We start from the raw sequence: 27,716 nt of genomic DNA on the forward strand, positions 1-27,716 counted from the left end.
GAGAGAGAGAGAGAGAGAGAGAGAGAGAGAGAGAGAGAGAGAGAGAGTGTGTGTGTGTGAGTGTGTGTGTGTGTGTGTGTGTGTGAGAGCAGGGTGGAGGGGCTTGGTGTTAAATTTGAGAGCCAGCAAACTTTCAGATCGTACTTTCACGTAGTTTACCATCCTGGAATCCAAGTTGCAGGAGCCAACTTACATCCTTCTGATGGTTGTTAAAATGAATTGGTTTCATTTGTTGTATCAGTATGTTTGTTGGAATTTATATATCCAGCAGCTATTTTTTTCTTATAGACTTTCCTTTCTTTCCTCTCTCCTTCTTCTCCCTTTCTCCCTCTTTTCCCTCCGTCCTTTCTTTCGCTCAGAGAGTTCAAACCCAGTGCCTGGTGCTTGGCTCCAGCCTCATGCTCTTCCTTCTCTTGGCTGAGGCATGGATCTGATAGATCTCATCAAGACTTCCTACTGCAGAGGGTGGAAGGTTTTTATAAAAAGCTTGAGACATGTTGCCAGAAGAGAGGTAAAGGGATACTGAGTGGGTAAAATCAATATGGATCTCTCGCATAAATACTACCGCTTTGACGAGGATAAATTACTTTATTATTTAATCATTTTAAGTTTGGAGATATACCTGATTAGTAGTAATGAATATTTGGTAGTGGGCTTTGAAAAATGGGACAAGAAAAAGTTGAAATTAATTGTAAAAGATGACTAAGAAAAATATATAATTCAGATATTGTTTGCAATGGTCAAGTGATCTAAATTTTTAAGTTATAGTGTATCATAGAAATATATTAAACAATTCATCAAAAGTGATGTATGTACATATAATGACATGATTTCCATAGAGTATGGATGAAAAGCTCATCATCTGAACAAATACTGCCAGTGTATGAGTAAGGCTGGTCTCTGTATTTCACGACCAGGAAATGGACAAGCCTAGTAGTCTATAACTCGCCTCTTTTCTTGGTTCTCTCCTAGTCTTTGTACAGCATATCTCAAGGAATAGGGCAAAATGGGCTTTCATATGGCTTCTTCCAGAAATTCTAAGCACTTGGTTTTTAAAGACTTGTGAAATTTAGAAAATCATCTCTTGTACTCAAAAGTATTTGCTTCTATGATTTTTCTCTTTTGTCTGGGTTTTAAAATTCTGAATTATTTATTCTTATTTTATATGTATGAGTGTTGTGCATGCATGTGTGCAATGCCTGTGGAGGCCAGGAAAGACCATCATCAAGCCTGGACCTGAGTTATAGATGGCTGTGAGCTCTCATGTTGGTGTTTGGAAATGAACCTGGGTTCTCTGCAAGAACAGTGATGTTTTTCACTGCTGAGCCATCTCTCTAGCTCCAATAATAATGAATTTTTATGTTCTACTCTTTTACCTGGTAATGCATGTATTTGATGGTCAGGAGAAGTTTGTGGACAGAATAAAGAAATAATAAGGTCATAGAACTTCATTCTTGGTTCCAAAAGGTATTCGCCTACATTGTCATTACTGTCTCCACAGATAAGCAATTGAGGGCAGCATTTGCATTAGAAATGACATCCTGTCAGTCTAGGTTATTAAACCAATTGTAAGAGATGTGCTGAAGGCAAAGAAAGGCATAGTAATCAAGGAAGCAGTGGTCTGACTGCTTCTACTTTATCCTTGAAGACCTTTATTTTCCAAAGCTTATATCGATTTTAGAGAAACCATATTATAATTTCTATATTAACCAACTCTTGAAATACTGTTTTAATATAAAAGAGGTATACCCTACATGTAAGAGAACTTCAGTTTGTGTTTGGGTAATAATTAAAACTTGTCTCCTTTAAGATGTTGAAGTGTAAAGTTGATTAATCTGTTGCTTTCTAAAAAAATTAATACACTTGTAACTGATTTCAGTTTATCTCCTTTTTGCTTATGTAAATGAAGCCTTATACATATCTTGATGCTATGAAGTGTATACAGAGTAGAGATGTATTTGGAATACTTGACGACTGTTATTACAGTTATAAAATATACCTTTAAATTACTCCATTTGCATGTGTATGCATCTCTATGATGTATTAGAGAGGAATGAAGCTTCTGTCTTCTATTCCTCTTTTCTATAACTTAGTTTTTGTGTTGTTTGGTGGAACAAAGCATATAAAACCATTTACAGGCATTCCATACTAATACAAATATTACAGTGCTTGAAAATGTTTGGTTTTCAGAAATCTTGATTTGCTGCATTGTTTTATGAATTGACATGTTGGAATAGTTTCCATAGAGTAATTACTTCAAAGTCACTAAGTTCAAGCTATATGAATGATGAATATAAATGTTTGTTGTCCTCTTGTTTTCCTATTTCATAAAAGTAAGGATAGCAATCCTTATCTGCTTCTCAGTTCACAATTGTATAGGAGAAATAGATAGTCCATATGTATATCTTTATGGTACAGATAGTCTAGAAATGATTTTTTGTGGTTCTGGTAATGTATTATTGTACATGTATGTTGAAGGGTACATAAATTCTCAGTTTGCATAGAAAAGTAGTAAAATCAGAAGTCTGTAGCTCTTCAGCTCCCTTAGTTAAGAGCAACACAGGTGACAACAGTACTGGAACCTGTCAAGCCTTTAGTGGCTGACTCGTGCCTGCGTGAGGTGTCGTTTACATGTAGTTGTGTGTGTGCAACTGTATGTGGAGGCCAGAGGTTGATGTGTTGTGTCTTTCTCACTCTTGCTTATCAAAAAAGGGCCTCAGGTCCTGTGGATCTAGAGTCGCAGGTCTTTTGCTAGGAATGGAGCTTGGGTCCTTTGGAAAAGCAGCAAATGTTTTTATACCTTTGTACCATCTCTCTAGTCCCCCTTTTCTTCCTTTCCTTTTTTTTTTAAAGGTAAAAGGGGTCTCTCTCCCTGAACTTTGAGCTTTCTAATTGGTAGAATGACTAGCCAGCAAGCCCCCAGATCCTCTTGTCTGTGCCCCCTAACATTTCATGGCTGCACTTGGATTTTTATATGAGTTCTCAGATCAGAACTCAGGTCTTCATGCTTATATAGCAAGCACTTTACTGAACGAGCCACTTTTATCCCTGTAGTCAATTCTTTTTAAGAATTTCAGGGCTGAGGAGATAGTTTTAATGGTACATTTAGCATGTATGGTCCTCAGCACTGAAGAAAAAAATTTTCAGACTTATAGAAGTGAAAATTAACACAAAGAGTCCTCCATACTTTATCTGAATTCCAGAAATATTAGCAGTTTACCACATTAGTTTATTCTGTCTTTTGTTCTTTGCCTTTGTATTAAATATTCCAGGTAAAACGTGACATTTTCTCTAGACAATGCAGGTATGAATATACTATGTTTTTAATTAAGAGTAAAACTCAGAAAAAGTGCATGTCTAAGGAGTATATCTGTATATAATTATGATTTTTAAAAATCCGAATTGACATTGGTATAACATCATTACTTGATCTTGATTGGTATTTGGTTTGTTCTTGTGAGAGTATCTTTTTTCATTTTGCCATAAATACCACAAAGTACCATGCAATGTTCCATAAAGACACAGGGGTTCTTGACATTTTCCTCCAAACACCAGTTTTAATGTTACCATATAGAAAGCAAAGTAGATATTCTTACATTTGTCAAGATATCATAAATGCTTTTATAATTTGATAAATGACATTTTTCTTGAATGTGTTTACAGCTATAAATATAGTATGAATGTATTTTATGTAATGAACGTAAACATTACAATGTGGGGATTGTATCTTTAAACTCTCAGCCAATATCTGTAAATTATTTATTCCTGAGCACTTCTACTAGAATACTGGACGATATACTATTCTCTTTGTAGACGTGTTACACCTTCCTAAGGCAACATTCAAATATATTTCAATAGGGAGATGAGATCCTGTTAAGGAACAGGACACTCACATTTTCATACCTTGTTTCTAGGCACTTGAATTATGAGGAAACAGTTTGTAAGCCACAGTGTATTTCATTGGCTTATGTCTTAGCAGGGCTGAAGTTTCTGAGTCAGCATGGAAGCTCCTTGTTGCTCCTACTTCATCTGAAGTTTATGTAGGGAACCTCTTGCTGACATTCCTGAGATGCCTTCCTTACTCTCAGGGGAAGACTTCTGCTTCTGACCTTGCCACATGCTAGCTTTTTTGATGCTATGCTTGCTATTATATTATTTCTCTATCTCTATATAAAAGGGAATATGTCCATTTAAAACAGAAAGACAGCAAAGCAAAGGTCATCTAGGAAATTTGCTTAGTTCTTAACAGTCAGGGAAAAAGAAATAGGTCTATTTTTTTAAAATTTTTTATTGGATTTTTTTATAGGTCTATTTTTTTTTAATTTACTTTAAATTTATTTTTGGCACCAAGTCTTAAGGGTTGGAGAACTGTGGCAGTATGACAAATCTTACCCTTCATCTCTTTCTCTTTTTTTGTTTTGTTTTGATTTAGATTTATTTATTTGTTTTCTATCTGAGTGCTTTGTCTGCATGTACACCTGCAAGCCAGAAGAGGGCTTCAGGTCACATTATAGACGATTATGAGCTGCCATGTGGTTGCTGGGAATTGAACTCAGGACCTCTGGAAGAGCAGACAGTGCTCTTGATGAGCCATCTCGCAAGTCCCATTTCTTTTTATCCCCCCCCCCCCATTCTTTTGTTTTTTAAAAGGCAAGTTTTCACCTGGTTTTAAAACTTTTGTACAGTACTTTCACATCTACCCAGTAATGTATTTCTGTACCTTATTTTGTGGTACAACAGCAGAGTTGGCTTTTATGTCTAAAGTAAAACAGTTCTCTCTAGCTGTTAGGTGACTTTTGTATCAGATTATAAATACTTTAGAATCCATATGATTTTGTTTTCTATAACAGATTGTAGGAAATTCTACCCACACTATGCTCAATTTTAATTTGTTCAAAGATTGTACAGATAGACTCATAAAGAAAAATTCCTACTAGTGAGCTTGCTGCTTTGAGATTATTTATGTATATCTTAGGCAACTCTTATTTCAAAAGAATCATTTAATTGGGTGTTGCTTATAGTTTCATAAGGTTAGGGCCATTATCATGGTGGGAAGCAGCAGACTGGCATGGCACTGGAGCGTGCAGTAACTGAGAGTTCCATAGGTAGTAGGCACAGTGCAGGGGAGAGGGACTGGAAAGGAGGGAGAGACAGAGACCCTCAGAGAGACATTGACAGACACTGGGCCATCCCACAGACACATCTCCTCCAATAAGGACACACCTACTACAACAAGGACACACCTATTAATCCTTTCAAATAGTTCTGATGGGGACTAAGTATACAGGTTTATGAGCCTATAAAAGCGTTCACATTCAGGCTACCACAGTATATATTAGGTATGGGTAGCTTTCTCTTCCCAAAGGGTTTATATTTAATATATGAACTTTTTGTCAAGGCCTCTTTTTACATAACTAACAGCTCAGTGCATTTATATACTTAAAAATTTGCAGTTATTTTATGTGTTAGATAGAACTTATTAACATAATTAAAAGCTGCTTGTATTTCTTCAATTCCCCAGACATCTTTTTAGCATTCCAGGACCTTCTTTAGTTTTGTTTTAATCATATGAAATATATGGTAAATATGTGTCAAAGATTTATTAAACCGTAATGAAGGAACTAGCTTGATGAGGAAACTGTTTAAGAGGAAAACCTGTGAGGCAGAAATGTGTGTAGTCTCTGAAGCAAAGAAAATCCTTGTAAGACATAAAACAGCAAACAACAACGAAAGTTTACAGTTCTGAGAGTTATCTTTTCTACTGGAAAGCAACAACTTACATTTTACCAGATGAAAATCATTTTCAGTTTATCAGTCTTCAAAAGTTGTCTTCTAACTTTATGGAGTCTATTTTGTTACCAGTGGTAAATGGTGGTAATTCATACAAGATTCTTTTGGCCAGAGTATCAGGTGACCATTAGGCTGGTTGCTAATAAAACTTAATGAGGTCATGAATATTATTTTTGCCTTATTTCTAATTGTGAATAATCAACATTTCCTCTACTTTTCAGTGATTAGTGATGACATTGGCATCTTACCAATTTCTAAAGAAGTTGCAAAACTCACTGTTATCTTATAAAATGGACTCTTCTTGTGTGTGTGCTGCAGGAACTCATTATACAATGACAAATGGAGGCAGCATTAATAGCTCTACACACTTGCTGGATCTTTTGGATGAACCTATTCCAGGTGTCGGTACATACGATGATTTCCATACTATTGACTGGGTGCGAGAGAAGTGTAAGGACAGAGAAAGGCACAGACGGGTGAGTATTTTCAATATTTTATTAAGATAGTAGAAGATGGGTCATTTACAGTTGTATTTCTGCCAATGATCGCAGGCCACTAAAATGTTATCTATTAAAATATATTTTGATATGTGATACATTTTCTCCGCTTTGTCTTGATATTCCCTCTTTCAGTCCTTTATATCCTGTGTTTTTCTGTATAGGGTTTGAGGTAGTTTAAAAACAACAGCAACAGAAATAAGTACAGTTAGACAGATTAGGATGGAAAGGGACAGATGCAGCATAGCAACTGGGTGAAGACTGGCCAAGTTTAAGGAGGTCACCAAGATATTTGCCTTCAGCATCTCAGCAGCTAATGCAAAAACGAATGTTGTTGCTAAGTCTAATGGGAAAGGAAAATAATGGACCAGGAAAAAAAATCACTTTGTAAGTTTTTACAGTTCCTTAACATTTTCCTAGTAATAAATACTAGATTATTTCTCAAGTATCCTGGATAAAGTTTTTTGTGTGCATAATAACCCACTGTTTTTTTTTCCCCCCACAAAGGGAAGCCAGAAAGAAAGTTGAGGCACAGTAGTGCATGTCTATAATTCTGGCAGTCAAGAGGCTGAGGTGCAGGAACCCAGTATAGGCTAAATAGCAAGACCCTATCTCAAGACAGAACAACCCCAACCCCAAATCCCACAGTATAGTGAATGCATACTGGTATAATCTAAAATGTACTTTTTCAAAAATAGATAAAAGATTTCTCTGAAGTAAAAATTCCAAATTTCCAAAGCCTCTTATTTATGCCTATTTGTTTATTTATAGTATCTGAAATTTACTTTCAAAATAAGTTTACACAAATTAGTTGTAACCTTTTGATTGGTGTCTGTTTTTATGTGAAGCCTGAGCTTGCAGTAGATGTGCTGTGTGTGAAAAGTACAGATTGTTGAGATGCTCTTGACCTGAGGGCGTACTGAAGAGAAGCACATGGACTCGATGCGCTCATCCAGTGATTCATTTGCTTCTGTACTCAAATGCCTTCTGAACTAGAAAAAAATATTGAGGAACCTCAAGAAACTTGTTAATATGAGTTAATATTTACTTGTTAAGTGTTAAGCTTTAGAACACTTAAAATAGTAATTCACTTAAAAATTATAACCATATACCCACTATTTTAAACATAACTATTATATAAAAATAATACATTTTCCAAAATAAAAATGTATTTGCAGAGTGATTTTTTTAATCTTCATGATTGCCTTGCTTACTGAAAGACTGATAGATTCTCATATCTGCTTTTCATTGTAATGTTATGTTTTTTGCTTAAGGAATAAAAAGAAAATTCAGCCTCAGGCAATTCTAGTTTGAAAAGCTATGAGTATTTCAGTAGCCTTTTAAGATTAACACAGCTGTTTTCTGATAAAATAAAATAACAGGTAGTAGTTTGTAAAAGATTAGCTGCTAATGTGCATTCTGAACTGTCTTAATGCTAACTTTGTTAAAATCCATTGCTTCATCTTGAACTTTGAGAATACATGTTCTTAACATGAAATTATCATTTAGAAAACACTAGTTAGCTGACCTATGTGGATTGTCAGATGTAGACAATGGTTGCTTGCTTGCTTGCTTGCTTGCTTGCTTGCTTGCTTGCTTGCTTGCTTGCTTGCTTGTTTGTTTGCTTGGGTTTTGTCCTGGGAATTTAACTCAAGGCATATACAATCTTACCAAGCTGGAAATAGTTTCTCTGGCAGCTTCAAGGGGTTTCATGGGCCATCTAGGTTGTCTATGGATTTTCCTTTGAGAACTATTTTCAACCCATATTGATACTTTTTATGAGATAGTATCATAATACAAGTATCAGAAAATTACCACTGAGTAAAAATACTTTTATTGTTTTTAATTTGTTTTTCAAAGTGTCTGGTAGTATAACTAGTGGGTTGTTTTGTTTTTTGTTTTTTTGCTTTGTTTTATTTTTTAAGAAAGCATTGCAGCTTGTTTGGCCAATACTATAATGGTAAACATTTAGATGATACCTATACTTTTGTAGCTTGGTAATGAATCAACACTATTTTACATGCAGTGTTTCTGTACCGAAAATGCACCAGCAAGAGTTTATTAAACATCTGTTTTTGTGCAAACAGAACAACAAGAACAATGGCAGAGACTGTCTGAAAATGACTTAATTTTATCTTTTAAAATTGTGTATTTTTTATCAAGGAAAAGCAGTGGAATTTAATGACCATTTGTAAGACATTCTAAAAAGTGGTTGATATCTGGTGTTTGCATGCTTCTATTTGAAAGGGATATAATTTTCTCATTCACCTTAGATTTTACTATGTCTTTTTAATTGGTCCTTGTGGCTTTTGAATAGATGATTCACTCAAAATATATCAAGTCATTGAATTCTAGCTGTACTTTTCTTTTCTACAGGCTAGTTGAGCACTGTGGCCCTATATGGGTAGTAGAGCTTCTTAAAGCTAAGCTGTGAGCAAGACAAAAGAAGCTAGTTAAGGGTGGGTTTAGAAATACATTCTTAGGGATACAAGCATGCCCTGCTGTTCTTAATGTTCTTACAGCAAATCCGTTTCTTTCTTGTTAATCTCTTAACTGCATACAGTCAATCAGTTGAGGACATTTTTCTTCTGACTTGTACAGGAAGTCTTTGGCTGTTACAAGTAGGATTGGATCTCTACACCTATGTATTCACAGGTCTATAACTTGGCGGGGGGAGGGACATATCTTTGCCCATGTGACTCATGTATTATATTTTTGAGCAGTTTTTATTTAATTAATTTTAACTTTTAAACACAATTGTATGTTACTAAAGTACTGAAGCCGGATGTTTACAGCTATGTTATCTAACTTGTGTAAACTATCTGTGTGTAACAGATAAGGTTTGAGACAGTATAGATTAGACTTTCATATGGCTCGTGGGCCCTCACAGTCAAATCTAGAGGTTCTTACTTAAAATACAGATAGATCTCTGCTTGGTGCATGTCCTCTGGCTTTTAGGTACAACTGTCCTATAGAGTAGCCCAAATTTGCTTTGTTATTCTTTAGTTTTACAAGGTACTTTCTATGTTATGAGACTTGAGAAAATTAAGTAGACTCAAGCATTGTAGAAATACAGTTTAAGAAATGAAACATATTTGTAATTTCAGATCAACAGTAAAAAAAAAGAATCAGCATGGGAAATGACAAAAAGTCTATATGATGCCTGGTCAGGATGGCTTGTAGTTACATTGACAGGACTGGCGTCAGGTAAGGAAAAGGTTTAAGGTAAATCCTTCGGTTTATCTTGCTTGGGTTTGCTTTTAAGTTAACTGGATAACCCCTTCCCCCTTTTAGGTACATTAGAATTTTTTAGAGTGTTTACATCTCTTGGAAAAAAGTAAATACGAGAGCAGGAGACAGAGGCTTTTGAGTCTAATTGGCTAGGGCGCTTTGTCTTATCAGTTTGGCTGGCTTTTCTAGATTGTGTTTCCATATGTGGTAATTGGTTTGGATGAAGGACCAGCTTGTGTTTAGTAATAGCTGAAACTTGTTGTCATGCGGTCCTCTAGCAGCTCTGCGTGTGGTTAAGCCTCATGCAGTCTCTCTCCATCATTACCATTGCCATACCAGGATGCAGATGAAGGACTAAAGCAAAGAGCAGTTCAGTGCCGGCTCACAACCTTGAAGTCATAGGCGGCTCTCTAAATGGTCTGTTCTTTAGTCCTGCACTGTCCACTGTGGCTGCCAAGTCCCTAGAGAAAGGAGTTGAACTAGCAGCTGACAGTGTGAATCCCACTGGGGCAGTTAGAATCACTCTCCACCTCCATCAGGCAAAGCAGAAAACAAGAAAAGTAAGGTATTTGTGGAGAACAGAGAGAAGTATTGATAAGTGACGTGCTTTGTGCTCTGTGTGACCTAAGATAAGAATGATCTAGGTTTGATCATAGCTTTATATATTTTCAGTATTCTGTCAATAAGATAGTCTTTATATGTATAGCTTTCTGTTAATCAAGAAAAATTACAAACTTACAATGAATAATTCAGTGATGATATGAACTTCCTTAATTATATTTAATGAACATTTCTATTAGTTTGAATTGAGGCAATCTCACCATGTAACTCTGGCTATACTGGAACTTGATATATAGACAAAGGCTGGCCTCAAACTCACAGAGATCTATCTTCCTCTGCCTCCCAAGTGCTGATGTTAAAGGTATATGCTATCTACAAGTATTACATTTTAATCAGCTCCATGTCATAAGTCTACTGACTAGATGGAAACATGCTAATTAAAAGTCCTGATTTCAGTTGCCAGAGTTGTGATGAGTATTGTAGTATTTTTAACTTGTTCTTTTTTTTAGTTGTAATTAATTTTAATAATGTGAGTTGGTTTTAATTCCAAAGAACACCAATTTTATTTTAAAGTAGAACTATTTACACTTTTAAAAATGAATACACATGTATTTAAAACTTTAAATTTCAAACTTAGATAATGGTTCCTAACTGACCCTTTATTTATAGGATGTTTTTGCTTTTCATTAATCCTTAACTAGATAGTTTCAGTTCTCTCTAACTGGACATAGTTTGGACTGTTTCCATTGCCTTCTTACAGGGGCACTAGCTGGGTTGATAGACATTGCTGCTGACTGGATGACTGACCTGAAGGAGGGCATCTGCCTCAGTGCATTGTGGTACAACCATGAGCAGTGTTGTTGGGGCTCTAATGAAACGACGTTTGAAGAGAGGGATAAATGCCCACAGTGGAAAACCTGGGCAGAGTTAATCATAGGTCAAGCAGAGGTGAGTCTTTGCTGGAGTTAGCCTCTGCTGTGTGTAAGTGTGACCGACCACGTTTTTAGTTATACAACCAGTCACATTATGTGATTGTATCCTGCACTAAAGGGAAGGAAGGAAGGAAGCAAACATTTGAGGGATGGGAGATAGACACAGTGATTGATTGTCTCCAGCAGCCTTTGTGTACTTACTGCATAATCACATGAGTCACATGGGCAGGATGTGGGCTTAGGGCAAGGTGTGACAGAAGTATAGTTCCTGCAAAGTTGATGGAAAGTTATTAATGTAGACTAATACATGTCTCTAATATTGGTAAAATATGAATTATGGAAGTGCAAGATGTATTTTATAACTTATAAAATCAGTTTTTCTAAGTTGAGATACTTTAAAGAAATTTATATATTTTTAATTTAATTAAAATAGAATTACATCCTTTCCCTCTTCCCTTTCCTCCCCCATCCCTTCCAGGAACTTTCCTTCCAACTCTTCCTACGCTCTCCTTACTCTTAAATTGATAGTCCTTTTTTTCTTATATTATTACTCTGTGTGTGTGTGCGCGCGCGCGCATAAGTATGTAAGTACATCTTTCTGAGTCCATTTTTGTTTGTTTGTATATATTTTCACGGCTGGCCATTTTGTATTGGATAACTAAGTACAGAACTAGTCCTTAGAAGAGGCTAATACTCTTTCCCTGCTCTCCTTGGATCCTAATAGTCTTTGTCTAGAGGTAGGAGCCTGGGAAACTTCCTTTTCCACATTAATGGATTTACCGCTAATAACTGCCACTCTTCTGGTCTTGCTTATGCCATCTTTTTGTAAGAGACACTGTCTTAAGTTTTTGGTTCTTAAAATCTTTGTGTGAATGTGCCCGAGCCAGCGCTCCTCCCTTCCCTCAGCCATAATAGATACAGGAGGTGTCGTGTAGCTGTATGCAGTGGGGCTGGGGTCCCCATAATCTGTTCATGTGTACATTATGTCTTGCTGTGGTTTTCTGAAATGGAGTTTATTTGCCAGAAGATACCTCTCAAAGAAAAAGTGCCCTGGACTGGAACTAGGCTTATGTATTTGCAGATGGCGGGCGGTCATATGTTTTTCTTTAGGTAGTACAATATTTAATATTATTACAGTGATGTTCTGGAATAAAGCTTAAATTTAAGATATTAGATATATTTTATAGTCACATATGGATATATTCAAAAACCATTCTTATAGTCAAAGTTTAGGTTGAAAGAGTACTTTTTATTATTATGTTCCATGTGTTGTTTCTTACCTTGCTTAATTGAAGTCAGTTTAATGACCTTCAGGAGAATTGTAACAGAATGAAATTGTATTGCCAGGGGCTGGGGAGATGGTTCGCTAGTTAAGAGTGTTCACTGCTCTTGCAGAAGACCAGAGTTCAGTTCTCAGCACTACGTGGAAGCTCATAGCTGTGCTTGCATTTCCAGGGAGTCACAGTGCCCTTTTCAGAACTCCCAAAATTCATGTTGTTGGCTTCTACATGCATGTGATTCAGTGAACTACACAAACACATTGAACAAACAAATCACAGAAAACAAAAGACAACAAAAAAGGAAAAATCCAAGTGCTAACAGAGTTTGACTTGCATCAACAGTTTCTGAAACATTTGTGGGTAGGCATAGGTCTCAGTGTGTAACTAGCAAGTCTGTGTAACAAGACTTTAGGTATCAAGAAAGCTAGGAAATTTACCAAGAGGAAATAAGGCTTCTTAGTATGTACGGTGTTAGCTTTTGGATTCTACTTAAATACCTTGTTCACATAGAGCTTTTATTGTTGGAAATAAGCCAAAAGGTTTTAGAACTTTTACCCAGATATATATGTGTGTGTGTGTGTGTGTGTGTGTGTGTGTGTGTGTGTGTTTGTGCTTTCTAGTCCCAGCTACTTAGGAAGCTGAGGCAAGAGGATTTCTTGAGCTTAGAAGTTTGTACAGTCTGGGCAGCATATCTGAATCACAAATCTAAAAGTTACAAGTAACAGTAATGGTAAGTTCTATATCAGTTTCTTATGTGGCAGGTGCTTGAGTTCGTGGTGCACTGAAGATCACGCTCACACTCTGAGCTGTTTTTGCTTTTTAGGGTCCCGGGTCTTATATCATGAACTACATCATGTACATCTTCTGGGCTTTGAGTTTTGCCTTTCTCGCGGTTTCCTTGGTGAAAGTATTTGCTCCATATGCCTGTGGCTCTGGAATTCCAGAGGTAAGCCATATAATATTCACTGAGTGATAATTGTATGCTATTTTTCATTTTTAGGAATTTTACTTTTTTAGAATATAGCTCTTTTTTGTTAACATGAAAACGAAAAATTAAAGCATAAGCTGGAGGCTAGAGAGATGGTTCAACTAGAGAGATCATCTCTCTCTCTCCCTCTCTCTCCCTCCCTCTCTCTCTCTCTCTCTCTCTCCCTCTCTCTCTCTCTCTCTCTCTGGCACACGCACGCATGCACGCATGCCCACACACGCCTTCTCGCCACTAACATAGCTCATGAGTGAGAAAATATAAGTTTAAACAACAAAAACTTCAGAAATGCTTTGTTGCCTAAAGTTCTTTGATGGCCTCCTTTTGCTGTTTGACTCTGATAGTAATATGTTGTTTTCTAAGACCCTTGACTAGAATAAATAAGCCAATGACTTATAAATTTGGTTATTTTTTATTCTAAGGAAAAAATTACCCGCAGGTCAGTAGTATAGATGTTTGTTTGTTTGTTTGTTTGTTTGTTCTACCAGTAGTAATTTAAGACAGTAACATTTAGGCTCAAACTCATTTAGTTCTATATTTTACTTTTTAAAAATTAAGGTTCTTTCTAACATTTTTAAAAATAGATTTATTTATTATGTATACAGCATTCTGCCTGCATGTATGCCCACAGGCCAGAAGAGGGCACTAGATCTGATTATAGATGCCTATGAGCCACCATGTGGTTGGTGGGAATTGAACTCAAAACCTTTGGAAGAACAGACAATACTCTTAACCTCTGCGCCTTCTCTCTAGCCCCCTAACGTATTTCTTAAAAATAAATTATAGTTATTTTTAAAAGCCGTGTAGGTGAAGATATATTTAGAAAAGAATCAATACATGCAGTTGTTATCAGTTGCCATTCATCATCCCTGGTATAGGTAAGAATTCCACACAACTCCACTGTGGTAAGAAAGCAGATTGTCTTTATTCTTGACAGACTGAAATATATCTACATGCTTGATGCTTATTCCTACAACAAACATTTTCAAATTTGCCTTTAAATTGATTATATATCACTATGGCCCTACATTTACTTTTCTATGACATTGCATTTTTATTTGTTCCTGAGATAAGATTGCCTCTTATCTTTGGTTGCATATTCAATTATATAATACAGATTTATCATATATGGTAAAATAAAGTTTGTTTTAAAAACTATGAATTGTTTTATACTTTGCCGAAGTTTGACAGATTGTTTTGTGGGTGAAACATGAGACTTTTAGCGAAGTTAAGTTCTCATGTTTCCTAAAGGAAATTTAATTGCCTTCCTTATTCCTTTGTAGATTAAAACTATTTTGAGTGGATTCATCATCAGAGGTTATTTGGGAAAATGGACTTTAATGATTAAAACCATCACATTAGTGCTGGCTGTGGCATCTGGTTTGAGTTTAGGAAAAGAAGGTCCCCTGGTTCACGTTGCCTGCTGCTGTGGAAATATCTTTTCCTACCTCTTTCCAAAGTATAGCACAAACGAAGCTAAAAAGAGGGAGGTGAGTGATGTTTGTAGTTCATTTAACAGAGGAATGAATGTTAGAGAAACTTGATGTCCATTGAATGACTTCCTAGTATAAAGAGCCATGTAACTCTTTTTTTGCTTAAATTATGTATTCAGATTAAAATTTGAGATTAGTCTGTGTTTACTTTTTCTTTCTTAACTTGCACCTTTCTAGAATTGATTGCCGCTGCTGCTTTAGTCAGACTAGCAAGAACCCCTTCAGTTTCAGTTGATTTCTTCAAAGATCTTTGCTGTTTTTAATTCACTTGACTTTCGACATTACTGCATCTTCAGACTTGGGAAGTTGGGCTATATTGTCCTCCTGGAGATAGGGTCTTATGCCTTGGAAATTCTGTATAATACACAGAAACCTTTCTTGAAAGCACCATGGCAAAGTTCTGAGGGCCTTCCGAGTTTAAGTCAGAAATGCATAGGGAACATGGGAAATCCTCTTTATTCAGATACTTTACTCCTTTTTTACCATTCTAGGGCAACATGAACTTTTCTAGCAGATGGTTAAATTAGACATTAGCTTTAGCTAGGTTTCTATATTGTTGTGGGTGTTTCTGAAGGAAAAGCAGGATCCTGACCATTAGTTATAGACTTGAGTTTCTTTAGCCTCATTGTCTTCGGGAGTCTTAAATTATGTTTTTTGTAATCTAAACCTGCAGCCTTACATGGTATGGTTGTTAAGGTATGGCTTTTACGTTGTATCAAAGACTGAACTCAGGCCCTAGTCTTTCATCCTGTTATTAGTGTACCTCCCCAACACACACATTTTTACCAGTTTCTTTAAATAATTATAGTACCTTGTATATTATACAAGGTATATTATACATGGTATATACTATGTATAAGGTATGTAATACCTTGTAATATTAGCATTAAAGTATTGTATATAGATATCCCCAAAGTGAAACATTTAAAAGCATCATATTTTCATATTTGAATGAAAATTCAAAAGATATACTTTGCTGTGTATCTGGTACTCTGGAAGTATTTGCTCACATTGTAAAATTAATTCCATAGTAATCCTAGTATGGCACTACCTAGTTAGGAAACTAGGACCAGCAGACGTGCTTTAGATAGCATACAGTTTGTAGCAGAATATGGATTAAAATTAATTCCAAAAAATTATCTTTTTAACTACTGTGCTATTGGTATGTATGTATGTATGTATGCATGCATGTTTGGGTATTCTAAACAAAAAGAAATATCCAAATTCTGTATTCTGGAATTCTAGATGGTATTCTAAGTATTTCATATATATTCACTAAGTAACATCACGAACATCTTAGACAAGAACAGGGAGACACAGGAGCTGAGGTACTTACCATGGTTACACAGCCAGTGTATGGCAGAGGCAGGACTTCTGCCCAGCAGCTTCATACAATTCATGAGTTACAACTTAATTTTTATCTCCTCTTTTTTCTTCCCGAAAAATTTGTAAAATTAGATGATTTGAGGAAGTGTTTAGGGTACCCTCAGATATTTACTGGATTAAAGTAGTGGAAGGAATAAAGATTCTTAATAATAATTTGATAAACAATTTCCTAGTAGGAAGTCAGCATGATCAAGTACCCCTGGAGAGCTGCCCAGTGGAGTTTTTAATTGTTCTTGAAACTGTCTTTACCATGAAGTTAGTGACTCAGAGGGGCTGTTGTTTATACTTTTAGACTATACTTAGACTGGTCAAGTGAGGCCAGATGTTCAGAGGATTTAGGATAATTATAATAGAAACTGTTTAATGGAGGGCTGGAGAGATGGCTCAGCGGTTAAGAGCACTGACTGCTCTTCCAGAGGTCCTGAGTTCAATTCCCAGCAACCACATGGTGGCTCACAACCATCTGGAACTGGATCTGATGCCCTCTTCTGGTATGTCTGAAGACAGCTATATATAAATAAAAAGAAAGAAAGAAAGAAAGAAAGAAAGAAAGAAAGAAAGAAAGAAAGAAAGAAAGAAAGAAAGAAAGAAAGAAAGAAAGAAAGTCAAAATTTTAAAAAAGCAAAACCCAAAAACCCATGTTTAATGTGCTGGAATGTCTTTGATAAGGTTTAGAGTAGTGAGTGAAGCAGTTACATCCAAAATTTGGAGAAATGATATCCTACTTAAAAATAAGTAAACATTTACCCCACCCCACGATTTCCTCTCCCCTCTTTGTACTAACATAAGTATTGAAGGTTGCATGTAGTTACTGCTTTCTCTTTACAGTATACTCATTGATATGTTTGGCATTAATGTTTTGACACAGTGTTTTGGCAAATGAGTTTTAAATTAAAGCAGAAAAGAAAAAAAAACTGTTTAGAAGAAATGAATACTTGCTTCCCTTGCTTTGCAAGGAGGACGTATAGGTTAAGAGCAGAAGAGGCACTGGGATAGCATGCAGTACAACAGTTTGCTTGCTGTGTTTGATTGTTTCTGGTAAGGGAACCAGAAACAAGCCACATCCTCTTCCTAGGTGCTGTCAGCTGCCTCAGCTGCTGGTGTTTCCGTGGCTTTTGGTGCGCCGATTGGAGGAGTTCTTTTTAGTTTGGAGGAGGTACGTACGAAAGAAATGACACAGAATTATATTTACAGTTGTATCTTGGTGCATACTTTACTTTTATTGCTAATGTAATAGAATTTAAGATTTTAACTTTATTTTCATGCAGTTTTATACTTTAGTTTTATACAGTTTTAAAGTAGTTCTTCATGAAAAATATTTTATACATAACTGATAATGACAGAAAATTGTTTTATTTTTTATTACTTAATTTTTATTAATGTTTTATTTTTGTGAAGATTTGTTTTTAAGTTCCATGTATGGATATGTGTTTGGGTTATATGGGTGTGAGTTGCAGGTGGCCACAGAAGTCAGAAGAAGGCATCAAATCTCCTGGAGCTGGAGTTACAGGCTGTTGTGAGCCACTGAGTGCCAAAATTGAATTCTCTATAAGAGCAATATGTGTGCACTTTACTGCTGAGCTGCCTCTCAGCTTCCTGCTTTAAACCTTTTGTTCATGTATAAATAGTAGTCGTTGTTTCTAGCTGAACCTTACATATTTAAAAGTAGCAAAATATGAATTTCACTCAATGGAAGCCACTAAAACCTATACATCTGCTGGCTAAATTATAGCTGTAATTTTATTTTTACTATTTTAAATCAGCTCATAAGCCAACATTTAATTAAAATTTTGTGATTTGCTTGTTTAAAGTTTGTATGATTGTTTCTTCTTTGTATGATTATTTCTTATGATGTCTAAGGAAATAATTTTATTGCTTAAGTGGAATATGTATTTTTTATAGAAGAGACAAATCAACTACATTTTTAATAGCTAACAAGAGTTACTAAGGAAATATTTATTTTTAGCGAACATAAGTGAATTAGATATGAAACTCTTGGAAAACTAAATAGTTCTTGGCATTCTAGATGATTACTAGACATTCATAATCAGTTATTGTGAATTTGTAGTTATGTGATAGTCAAAGAAAAAGCAGCCTTTTTAAATTGGGACAAATCACGTAAATGCAAACTGCAACAAAGCTTGAGTTACTTAAAGTAAATTTTATATTTACTCAATTTATAGTTACTCTGAAATAGATAATAACATTAATTTTTCCTTTTTGTTTTTTAGGTTAGCTATTATTTTCCTCTCAAAACTTTATGGAGATCATTTTTTGCTGCTTTGGTGGCGGCGTTTGTTCTGAGATCCATCAATCCATTTGGTAACAGCCGTCTGGTCCTTTTTTATGTGGAGTATCATACGCCATGGTACCTTTTTGAACTGTTTCCTTTCATTCTCCTCGGGGTATTTGGAGGGCTTTGGGGAGCTTTTTTTATTAGGGCAAATATTGCCTGGTGTCGACGACGCAAGTCCACCAAATTTGGAAAGTATCCGGTTCTCGAAGTCATTATTGTTGCAGCCATTACTGCCGTGATAGCCTTCCCCAACCCATACACAAGGCTTAACACCAGTGAACTGATTAAAGAGCTGTTTACAGATTGTGGGCCGCTGGAATCCTCCTCTCTTTGTGACTACAGAAACGACATGAATGCCAGTAAGATTGTTGATGATATTCCTGACCGTCCAGCAGGCGTCGGAGTATATTCAGCTATCTGGCAGTTATGCCTAGCACTCATATTTAAAATAATAATGACAGTGTTCACTTTTGGTATCAAGGTAAGTGCCCATGTGGGATGATGCTGGAAAATGATATGTCCAAGATACGTATGTGTAGTTAGAAATGAAATTTCATTCAAATGATTGCAATTCTGAGACCAAAATCTGAAAAGAACTTATTGGCCTTAAATCAAGAGGTTTGTAGTAACTTCTGGAGACAGTAGGACAGAGTTTGTTTTTCTCCATTTCCAGGTTCAAGGGGCTGCATTCCTTCCTTTTCTTATGTTCCCTTTCTTACAACTCAAAGCCAGCCATGGCTGGCCAGATCTTTCTCTTGTGTAATTCTTAGAAATCCCACTTTTGCATGAAGAACTCTAGGATTACTTTTCATTCACCCAGATAATACAGGATAATCTTCTGTTTTACACGTCAGCTGGCTAACAATCCAGGAGAAACCGTTCTACTACCTTCTCTATACCATTGTAGTATGTTAGCTTAAATTGGCACTGTGGTCTCAGAATCAAGTTGCTAGATCTATAAATACTGTGACTCCATCCATCAGGGACTTAGAATCATGAGCCCTGGAACATTGCTTCTCTTGGACTCACTAAATACAGCTTTCTTATGAATGCCAACATGGAGAAGCAAATGTCAACTTGCCATATACTATTCTTTTCATCATGCCACCTGTAGTTCCTGTGGCAGTTGATACTTCACAGGGATGGCGTGCTTTCACAGACTGAGGTCACTCATGTGGTATAACAGCTTTACTTCTGTGAGATTAGAAGGTTGATAGTTTTGAGTTAAGATTGCTTTTCTTTTGTCTTTATTAGTCCATTGAATATCAAACTTAAAAAAAAATCAGAAAAAATCTTACAGTTTTACTCTTATTTTTCCTAGCAGAGTAAGTTAAAAAGAGGCCTTAAAGTTGTCTAGAGGTTGTTTTTCCCATAAATCTCTGTGTTAACAATAGAATTACACCAAAGATTCTCAGTGGCTGTGGTTGGCCAACACTGAGGAAGCTGGAGGCAGATGGCAAGCCCTTGTTAATCCTCTGGCTGAAGGATTCTGGTTGAGCATTGTGAAGTGTATTTTAATCCTTTGTATTGCATATTCCTTTACCTGGCTCAGAATACGCCAATATGTTCTGTCCTTATTTTTTAAGAATTTCTTCCAATAAAGATTTTTCTCCTTTTAGTTGATTTACATGTATGTTCCACTTAGAATATTGGGAATTCTGGAAACATGGCCTGACTTTTGTTGTATCCTACCATTTGTGAGAGTGTAATGGAGGGACAATCTTGAGAGCTTATTGCTTCGGATTGAATACATTTGGTTCTATGGGAAATACCAATCTTTCTTTTTCCCCTCCTTTATTTTACTGTGGACTATTGAAAGTTTTGTTAGAGATTAAGGGTTTTTTAGGATAAAGGATAATAAATTTTGAGTTATTTCTCTTTGGCTTAGAGAATCTGCTTTATTACTTTGTTATTGAAATCAGAGAATTATTAACAAACCTTGATATAACAAGACTTGGTGATAGTTTGCTCTGTGTAAGGATTTTAGAGTTTCATTAAGGTACAAATGGAGCCAATTGTTAGAAACAAATCCATAGGACATAGTTCTAGTCACGTGATTAGAGACCCTCATTAAAAGTTCCTTTCCTTGCTGTCACAGGTCCCATCAGGCTTGTTCATCCCCAGCATGGCAATTGGAGCCATTGCAGGAAGAATCGTGGGGATTGCTGTGGAGCAGCTCGCCTACTACCACCACGACTGGTTTATCTTCAAGGAGTGGTGTGAGGTTGGGGCTGACTGCATCACTCCTGGCCTTTATGCCATGGTTGGGGCTGCTGCCTGCTTAGGTAATGTGGTTGGTTCTCTTTGCTTCTTTGTAGCTGTTGGCAGTCTGAGAAAGAAGAGCCAGTAGTAGATTCTTGGTGCTAGAGAGAAGAAGATGCAAGGTCGAAGGAAGGAATCATTTTAAAAGAAATGATGCACTAATAGTCTTGGGTAGTACTGGATTTTGTATTCTTTGTCTGAGACCATTTGCTTAATGCAAACATTTAATAATAGTTACCATATTTGTAATGTCACATAATGCTTTATGACAGAAACCATCATGGTACAACACAGCCTTAATCTAAATCCTGTCCAAAGAGACTTGGTTTTTCATTGTTAAAGATTTTAGTCTATGTGTAACAATTGACAGCAGTGTTCCTAAAGTCAGCATTAATGAAGCTTCAGAATAGCTTCACATTAAACTCTATAATAACTTATCAGTCTTAGTAAAGACTTACCATATCAACCCAATAGCATCTAAATTATATTTGTAGAAAAGTAAGAAGTAGTAACTACTCATTTTAGTGACATAAAACCAAAATGATAGTTCTAAATCTATAAGAATGTATTTATTGTTTTCTTCGGCTGAAAAATTACTTGGTTTTATATTCAAATTTTTTACCAAATTTTGGTATAATATTGAATAACAGTTGGTACTTTAACTTTGATTTTGCTCAATGACTCAGAATCTACAGAAGGGTAATATCAAATGAAGTTAGTAATCATTTTCACCAAGGTAGCAAGCATTTATTTAGCCTCCACATTCTCTTTAGCATTGAAGCAGGCATAGTGAGGGATAAGAAAAGGAGGAAGTGTCGGCTGCCTCTGGGAAGATAAGCCCAGCACTAAGAAGTCAGCCTTGTGCGCTGTCTTGCTTGCAGAGTGCAGGGCAGGAAGTTAGAGGGACTAAAAGCTCAACTGTTCCAGGGAGGGCACAGTAGGAGTTGGATTGTTTTAAAGGTAATTTTTAACTGAGAAGTTATATGTTTATACATATCACCTTCATACGTCTAAAGCTTTGGTCAAGATTTATATTTGAGGCAGCCCTCTTTAAAGACTATTAGTCCACAATTCTTTTATTTGGGTGTACTTTCCTTCCACTTGAATTACGACCTTACTCATGACAGTTTCAAAATCCACCAATCTTTGAAATCTAATTCTTCAAGCGTTTCCCACCAGACAGATTTGTCTAGTTCTCAACTCATAATATGTTTAAACATGAGTGAGTTCAAGTCATAATCATTTTTTAAAGCTGTATTTTGAAGAATCATAGACTTTTGGGGATATGCTAAGATAAAAATGTAATAGAGGGCTGGTTCAGTGAGCAAGAGCACTTGGCATGCAAGCGTCAGGACCTGAGTTCTAATCCCCAGGGCCCATCTCCAAAAGCCAGGTTTGATTGTGCATTTCTGCGACCCCCGGCATTGGAGGGTGAGGACAGATGGATTCTAGGAGCTCACTCGTGAGGGAGCTCTTCAGTGTGAAATCCTTTTTAAAGGACTAGGCAGAGTATTAGAGGAAAGCAGCAGGTGACCTCCTCTAGTACCACCATGCACCCACATGTATGCACATGTGCAGCACACACACGGTCCTCTACACTTCTGTCTCGGAACTCCTCCTCACAGACCTACAAAAGTCCTTTCAGTAATTCAGAGCCACAGTTATTTACTCTGAGACTTCTCCAGGGTAATCTGGTTATAGGAAGATTCTAATGCAAAGATAAATTTGTGTGAAAATATTATTTGGAATTCATGCTTTGAAGAAATGTATTGTATAGTACATTTTGAATATTCTGGGGAACACATTGAATTGGTAAGAAGTAGATTATAAAAAGATTAGTATCTGAGGTTGCATCAGGATGAATTTATATTTGAAATTGTTCCAATTTGTTGCAGAGTTCTCGGTTTTCTATTTTTAACTTGATGACTTTGAAAAAGTCATCAAATATCTTTGATATTGACTTTTCTCATCTATAAAATGGAAATACTAGCTTATCCCTTGATTGTTATGAGGATTGTATGAGATAACATGCACATAAGGAGGTTTTGATTCCAGGGAAATTAAGTTCTTAGTTTAATTCAAGAAAAAGCCTTTATAAGCTGACTCGGACATGCTGATATAGAGTAGGCACATACGTGATGTGTGGCAGTCCTTCCTTTTTTAGATTAAGAAACAAAAAGGCTTACTGAACTGACAAGCATTGTGAGCTTCTTAAGTTACATTTATGTATTTACTTTGGAGGTGTGTTTTAGAATATGTGTTATACTTGTATATGGAGGTTAGTCCACAGTTTATGAAAAGCAGTTCTCTAATTCCATGTGAGTCTTGGCGGGTTGAGCGCAGAACATCAGGTTTGGCAGCAATGGCTTTGCTTGACAATCCGTCTCATTGCCCAGAGTTGTTAGGTCGTCTGACGAGAACAACAACACAGTGGAAATGATACTGAAGCGTTTGTGTCCGTGTGTGCCTGTCATCCCAGCAGAAATTGAGGGTTGCCAGTGTGAGGCCAGCCTGGGCTGCATAGTAAGACCCTACCCTGTCTTTAAAAACAAAAGTAGTACTTAGTATGTATTATATGTACTAGATGAAGTAGGTTGAAAGTAATGGGGTTTAAGAGTCAAGTAGGTAAGTTAAAGTGGTATTAAAATGAGAGCACAGAGACTGGAGAGGGCTTATCAGTCAAGAACACTGGCTGTCTTCTAAAGGACCTAGATTTGATTCACAACACCTCACATGGTGAGGCGTAACTGTCTGTAACTCCAGTTCCGAGGTATCAGAAATCCTCTTCTGGCCTTCAGGTGCATAGATGTAATAGTCAGACAAACAGGTGTACATAATAAAATAAATCTCAAAAATAAAATTTAAAAGGAGCCCACTTTTTTTTTTTTAAATGAAAGAATAATTTGGGTCCTGGACTAGTTTAGTAACAATGAGAATCCTGAGAAAAGGACTCAGATATCTTAGAGAAGAATTCAGATCTGTAGAGGTGATAATCAAAATATTGGAATAAAAATTAAGGTTTCAAAAATAATCTCCTAGATTGTGAGGAGAGTGCGTGCAAGAATTTGGGATCAGAGAATGGCCCTTCCTTGGTAAAGAGGAGAAATGTGGATTTCATACATGTGTCATTTTCTTAGGTAGCCACTTAAAGTCTGTCTACAGTTGACCGAACAAGTAGTCAGGTGTGGTGTGCAGAACAGGAGTACAGGAGAGGTACCAGGGAGGAGAAGAGGGACTCAGGCAGCACAGGCAAAGATGACAGCGAGAGTGATCATCTGAGGAAATGAGGAGAGTTACCAGCCCTTCCTCCTCCATCTGTCCTTGGGATGTTGGACTCAAACCCAGATTCTTGCAAGTGCTAGGTAAACACCCTACCCAGAATAGATGAATTTTCTACCTAACATTATCACTTACATTGTTAATATATCACGAGGCTTCAAAATATTTGACACATTTTGAAAAGACATATGTAATCTCATTTAATATTCTATGTACACACACTTAAGAGTGTGTGTACACACGCACAATTTATAAACTGGTAGCAGGCAGTGCTTACTTATTATTTGTATATGTTCTTATTTGTATTTAAGAAGTCACAGTAAACTTTTATAACAGTGACATTTGTTTTTGCCAAAGCAGTATATCAAAATGGCAAAGTCACTTTTCTTGCTCAGCTGTGGGTTTTTTTTTTTAATGTTACAAAGGTTTATAAATGTTATAATCATCTTCCTTGATGTTGTCAGATTGGTTTTTCTCTAGGTCATATTAGACATAATGGTTATTATCCTGAGAGTAGTTGTTTTTGGTGCTAATGCTTTTCACTGATCAAGATCTGTCTAGATTCCTTGTTCACCTGCCCAGTACAAGACTCAAGTACCTTGTACTGGTGTGGATTCTGCCCTCCTGACCAGTGGTGTTTATTTCTTTCAGGTGGTGTGACAAGAATGACGGTCTCTCTGGTGGTTATTGTTTTTGAACTTACTGGAGGCTTGGAATATATTGTTCCTCTTATGGCTGCAGTAATGACCAGTAAATGGGTTGGTGATGCCTTTGGTAGGGAAGGTATTTATGAAGCACACATCCGACTCAATGGGTACCCTTTCTTGGATGCAAAAGAAGAATTCACTCATACAACCCTGGCTGCTGATGTCATGAGACCTCGTAGAAGTGACCCTCCCTTAGCTGTTTTGACACAGGACAATATGACAGTAGATGACATAGAAAACATGATTAATGAAACCAGCTATAATGGCTTTCCTGTTATAATGTCAAAAGAATCTCAGAGATTAGTGGGATTTGCCCTCAGAAGAGACCTGACAATTGCAATAGGTATGGCTTTTAAAACATCATGAATGTATTTGTCTTTTGTGTTATACATTTTAGGAGGAGAAAAAGCAATGATTGGTTAATTGGTTGGGATTTCAGGGGAAAGTGATGTTAGTTTATATATTTTAAGTCTTGTGTTCTCTAGGGAAGGAATGTATACTTCAGTGATTATTTTTCTGCTCTGTGATGGCAAGGTTAGTGAGAATTTTAATCTTTGTCAGCAACTGTAAATTCCCTTCCTTGTGATGTCAAAGGTGAGAAAAGAGACTCATTAAGCCATTGATCTGCTATTCCCTAGATTTGGGGCAGTACCTTGAGCTAGAAATGTCAGACAATCCCCTCGTGTCACTCTCCTTCCTGTTCTCTAGGGTTGCTGGTCGCCAGCCCAAGGAAAGGGAAAGAGGTGAACAGCTCTGGAATTCCCAAAGACAGGGAAAGGAATGGCCAGGGTTTGAAGCCATGACGTGTTTACTAATTCATATTCCTACCTTCTCTAGATAGACAGACTTCAACTTTTGTCACTTAACAGAGAGAGACTGTTGCACAAGAAATAATGTTAGTTTCAGGGAGTATACATGAAATATCAAGATGTGGCATAAGAAATCTTATGTCACAAGATAACTTTAGAATAGATCTTAAATATTTGCCAGTATATTTTCTGTAAACTTAAATTTTTTTTTTTACTGAAAAAAATCAGTTCTGTACAGTATGTTATACATATGTGTACATAATTATACATTATTGAAGGACAGATTTGTCTATGCTCAACAAATATTTTTTTTTGTTAATTGAGAATTAGAGGATGAGTTTTAAGAATATTAAATCCAAATGAGAGGTCTCAGATTATTTAAGATTATGAAAATGAAAGTGTTGGAACTCTTTTTAAGAATCTTCTTAGTGCTATGGGAAAAGAAGTGTAGCCTGGCACACACCTCTAATCCTATTAGTCTGACGTGGAAGCAGAAAGCATGGCATGTTTGAGGCTGTGGGGCCACATAGTAAAACCCTAACTCTATAGGAAAAAAGAAATGACATCTAAGTTGTTTTTTACTTCACAGGCCTGTGAATGAGTGACATGAAATCATTTTAAAAGTAAAACAACTTAGCAGATACCATGGTACATTGTCTAACAAATGGTGCTCCCTAGTAATTACTACGTTCATATACAAGTCATGTTACCTTAAGCAGTCTTCCTTTAACTAACAAATAGAAGCTAATGTTAATGTCGTGTTTTGATAAGTATGGGTATTGTGGACTGTTAGGTTAAGCTGGTTGATATCTGTTACCATACATGTTTATTTTTATGGTGAGGACCAAAGTCTCCTAAGTTTCAAATAAAACTTGAATAAATGAAGTGACAGTTCTTTATTTGGGCTGTGAAGGTTAAGATACAGTCCTTTTTGAGCCCAGGTTGGCCTCCTCAAAAACCTCTATATAGCTGAGGGTGACTTTTAATTCTTGATCATTCTCCCTCCATCTCCACTTCTTAAAATGACCCATGTAAGGCAAAGAGGCTAGATGTTCACTTCCGCTACATTCTGTCACACAGGAGCATTCTAAAAAGTTTGCCTTTTTTTTTAAAACACCACCTTCTCCCCCCCCCCCCCATAGAATTAAACATTTTAGGGTAGGGATGCAGCTCAGTTGGTAAATGTGTCTAGCACCAGGCTTGGGGTTTGCTTTCCAGCACTGCAATAAGTAAAAACAAAACGATTCCATTGTAAATGTGTTGGTTAAATGTATTAAATGCTACTTCAGAGGTGTCAGAATGCATTGTTCTCACATTAAGGAGTGAAATCACAGACTTGCTCTTGGATTAACTTGAGAAAGAGCAAGTTCAAGGTTGAATTCTCTACTTATCCATCCCTGTGTCTTCAGTCAGTATGGAGCTATGATTCTTGGCTTATCTGTCACATATGTGCACACATGTATGTGCTTGTCTAAGTCTGTCTGTGTGTTTGTGTCTCCCTGAATTCTGTTCTGTATGTCTCACTCTCCCTCTTGCTGTTTTGCTGTTTTATTTGTCCCTATGTTGGTGTCCCTACCAAAAAGCTTTGGTGTGGGTTTCTTAAACAGCACAAAAAACACGGCATGGGAAAGGACTAAAGGATACTTTATAGAAATCTTTAAGAGTTTTACAAGAGATTAACTTACTTATTTCAGCTGACCTAGAAGCACTCAGAAAAGCAAGCATAGCTACAGGTGTACTGTTATCAAGTAATATCTGTTCCCAGCATTCATGACAAATACTGCCTGTATAATGCCATTTTTGAATTGTTTGCTCTTTTCAGAAGATTAATACCACAATACACATGTACAGGCATACATTACTCTGGGTCAGGAGCATGGAAGAATAGTACATAATTGAAGATTAAAGCTATGCTTTAGCTTAGGTTGTAAAAGCTGATTACATGGGAAATTTAAAGCAACTAAAGTTGTTACATTGTTCTCTCTCTCTCTCTCTCTCTCTCTCTCTCTCTCTCTCTCTGTCTCTCTTTCTCTCTCTTTTTAACATTCTTCTCTTAAAAGGCAGTTTAAATAGACTGAATACATAATAAGAAATCAGCTTAAGACATAGTCTTTTAAGTGACCTCAAGATGTATTATTAACACAAAAGTTCCAGTCTCTTTGACTACAAGAGGTATTTTCATAAAATGTATCATCACACCTAAATGTT

The 27,716-nt window shown here is 36.4% G+C and overlaps 1 protein-coding gene across 9 annotated transcripts in view; it reads left to right on the forward strand.

Annotated features, from left to right (window-relative positions):
• Positions 1 to 27,716, forward strand: part of Clcn3 (chloride voltage-gated channel 3) — a 73,593-nt gene that overhangs the window by 35,208 nt on the left and 10,669 nt on the right. For all 9 annotated transcript variants that reach the window (XM_028757723.1, XM_028757726.1, XM_028757732.1 and 6 more), the window contains 9 exons: positions 6,109 to 6,266; positions 9,395 to 9,494; positions 10,840 to 11,027; positions 13,115 to 13,237; positions 14,560 to 14,766; positions 17,231 to 17,311; positions 18,387 to 18,932; positions 20,550 to 20,736; positions 24,644 to 25,042. In XM_028757723.1, coding sequence (XP_028613556.1) covers positions 6,109 to 6,266; positions 9,395 to 9,494; positions 10,840 to 11,027; positions 13,115 to 13,237; positions 14,560 to 14,766; positions 17,231 to 17,311; positions 18,387 to 18,932; positions 20,550 to 20,736; positions 24,644 to 25,042 — 1,989 coding nt within the window. The remainder of the gene's footprint in view (positions 1 to 6,108; positions 6,267 to 9,394; positions 9,495 to 10,839; positions 11,028 to 13,114; positions 13,238 to 14,559; positions 14,767 to 17,230; positions 17,312 to 18,386; positions 18,933 to 20,549; positions 20,737 to 24,643; positions 25,043 to 27,716) is intronic.

Source organism: Grammomys surdaster, unplaced genomic scaffold, assembly GCF_004785775.1.
Source record: "Grammomys surdaster isolate TR1022 unplaced genomic scaffold, NIH_TR_1.0 126182, whole genome shotgun sequence".
NCBI lineage: Eukaryota > Metazoa > Chordata > Mammalia > Rodentia > Muridae > Grammomys > Grammomys surdaster.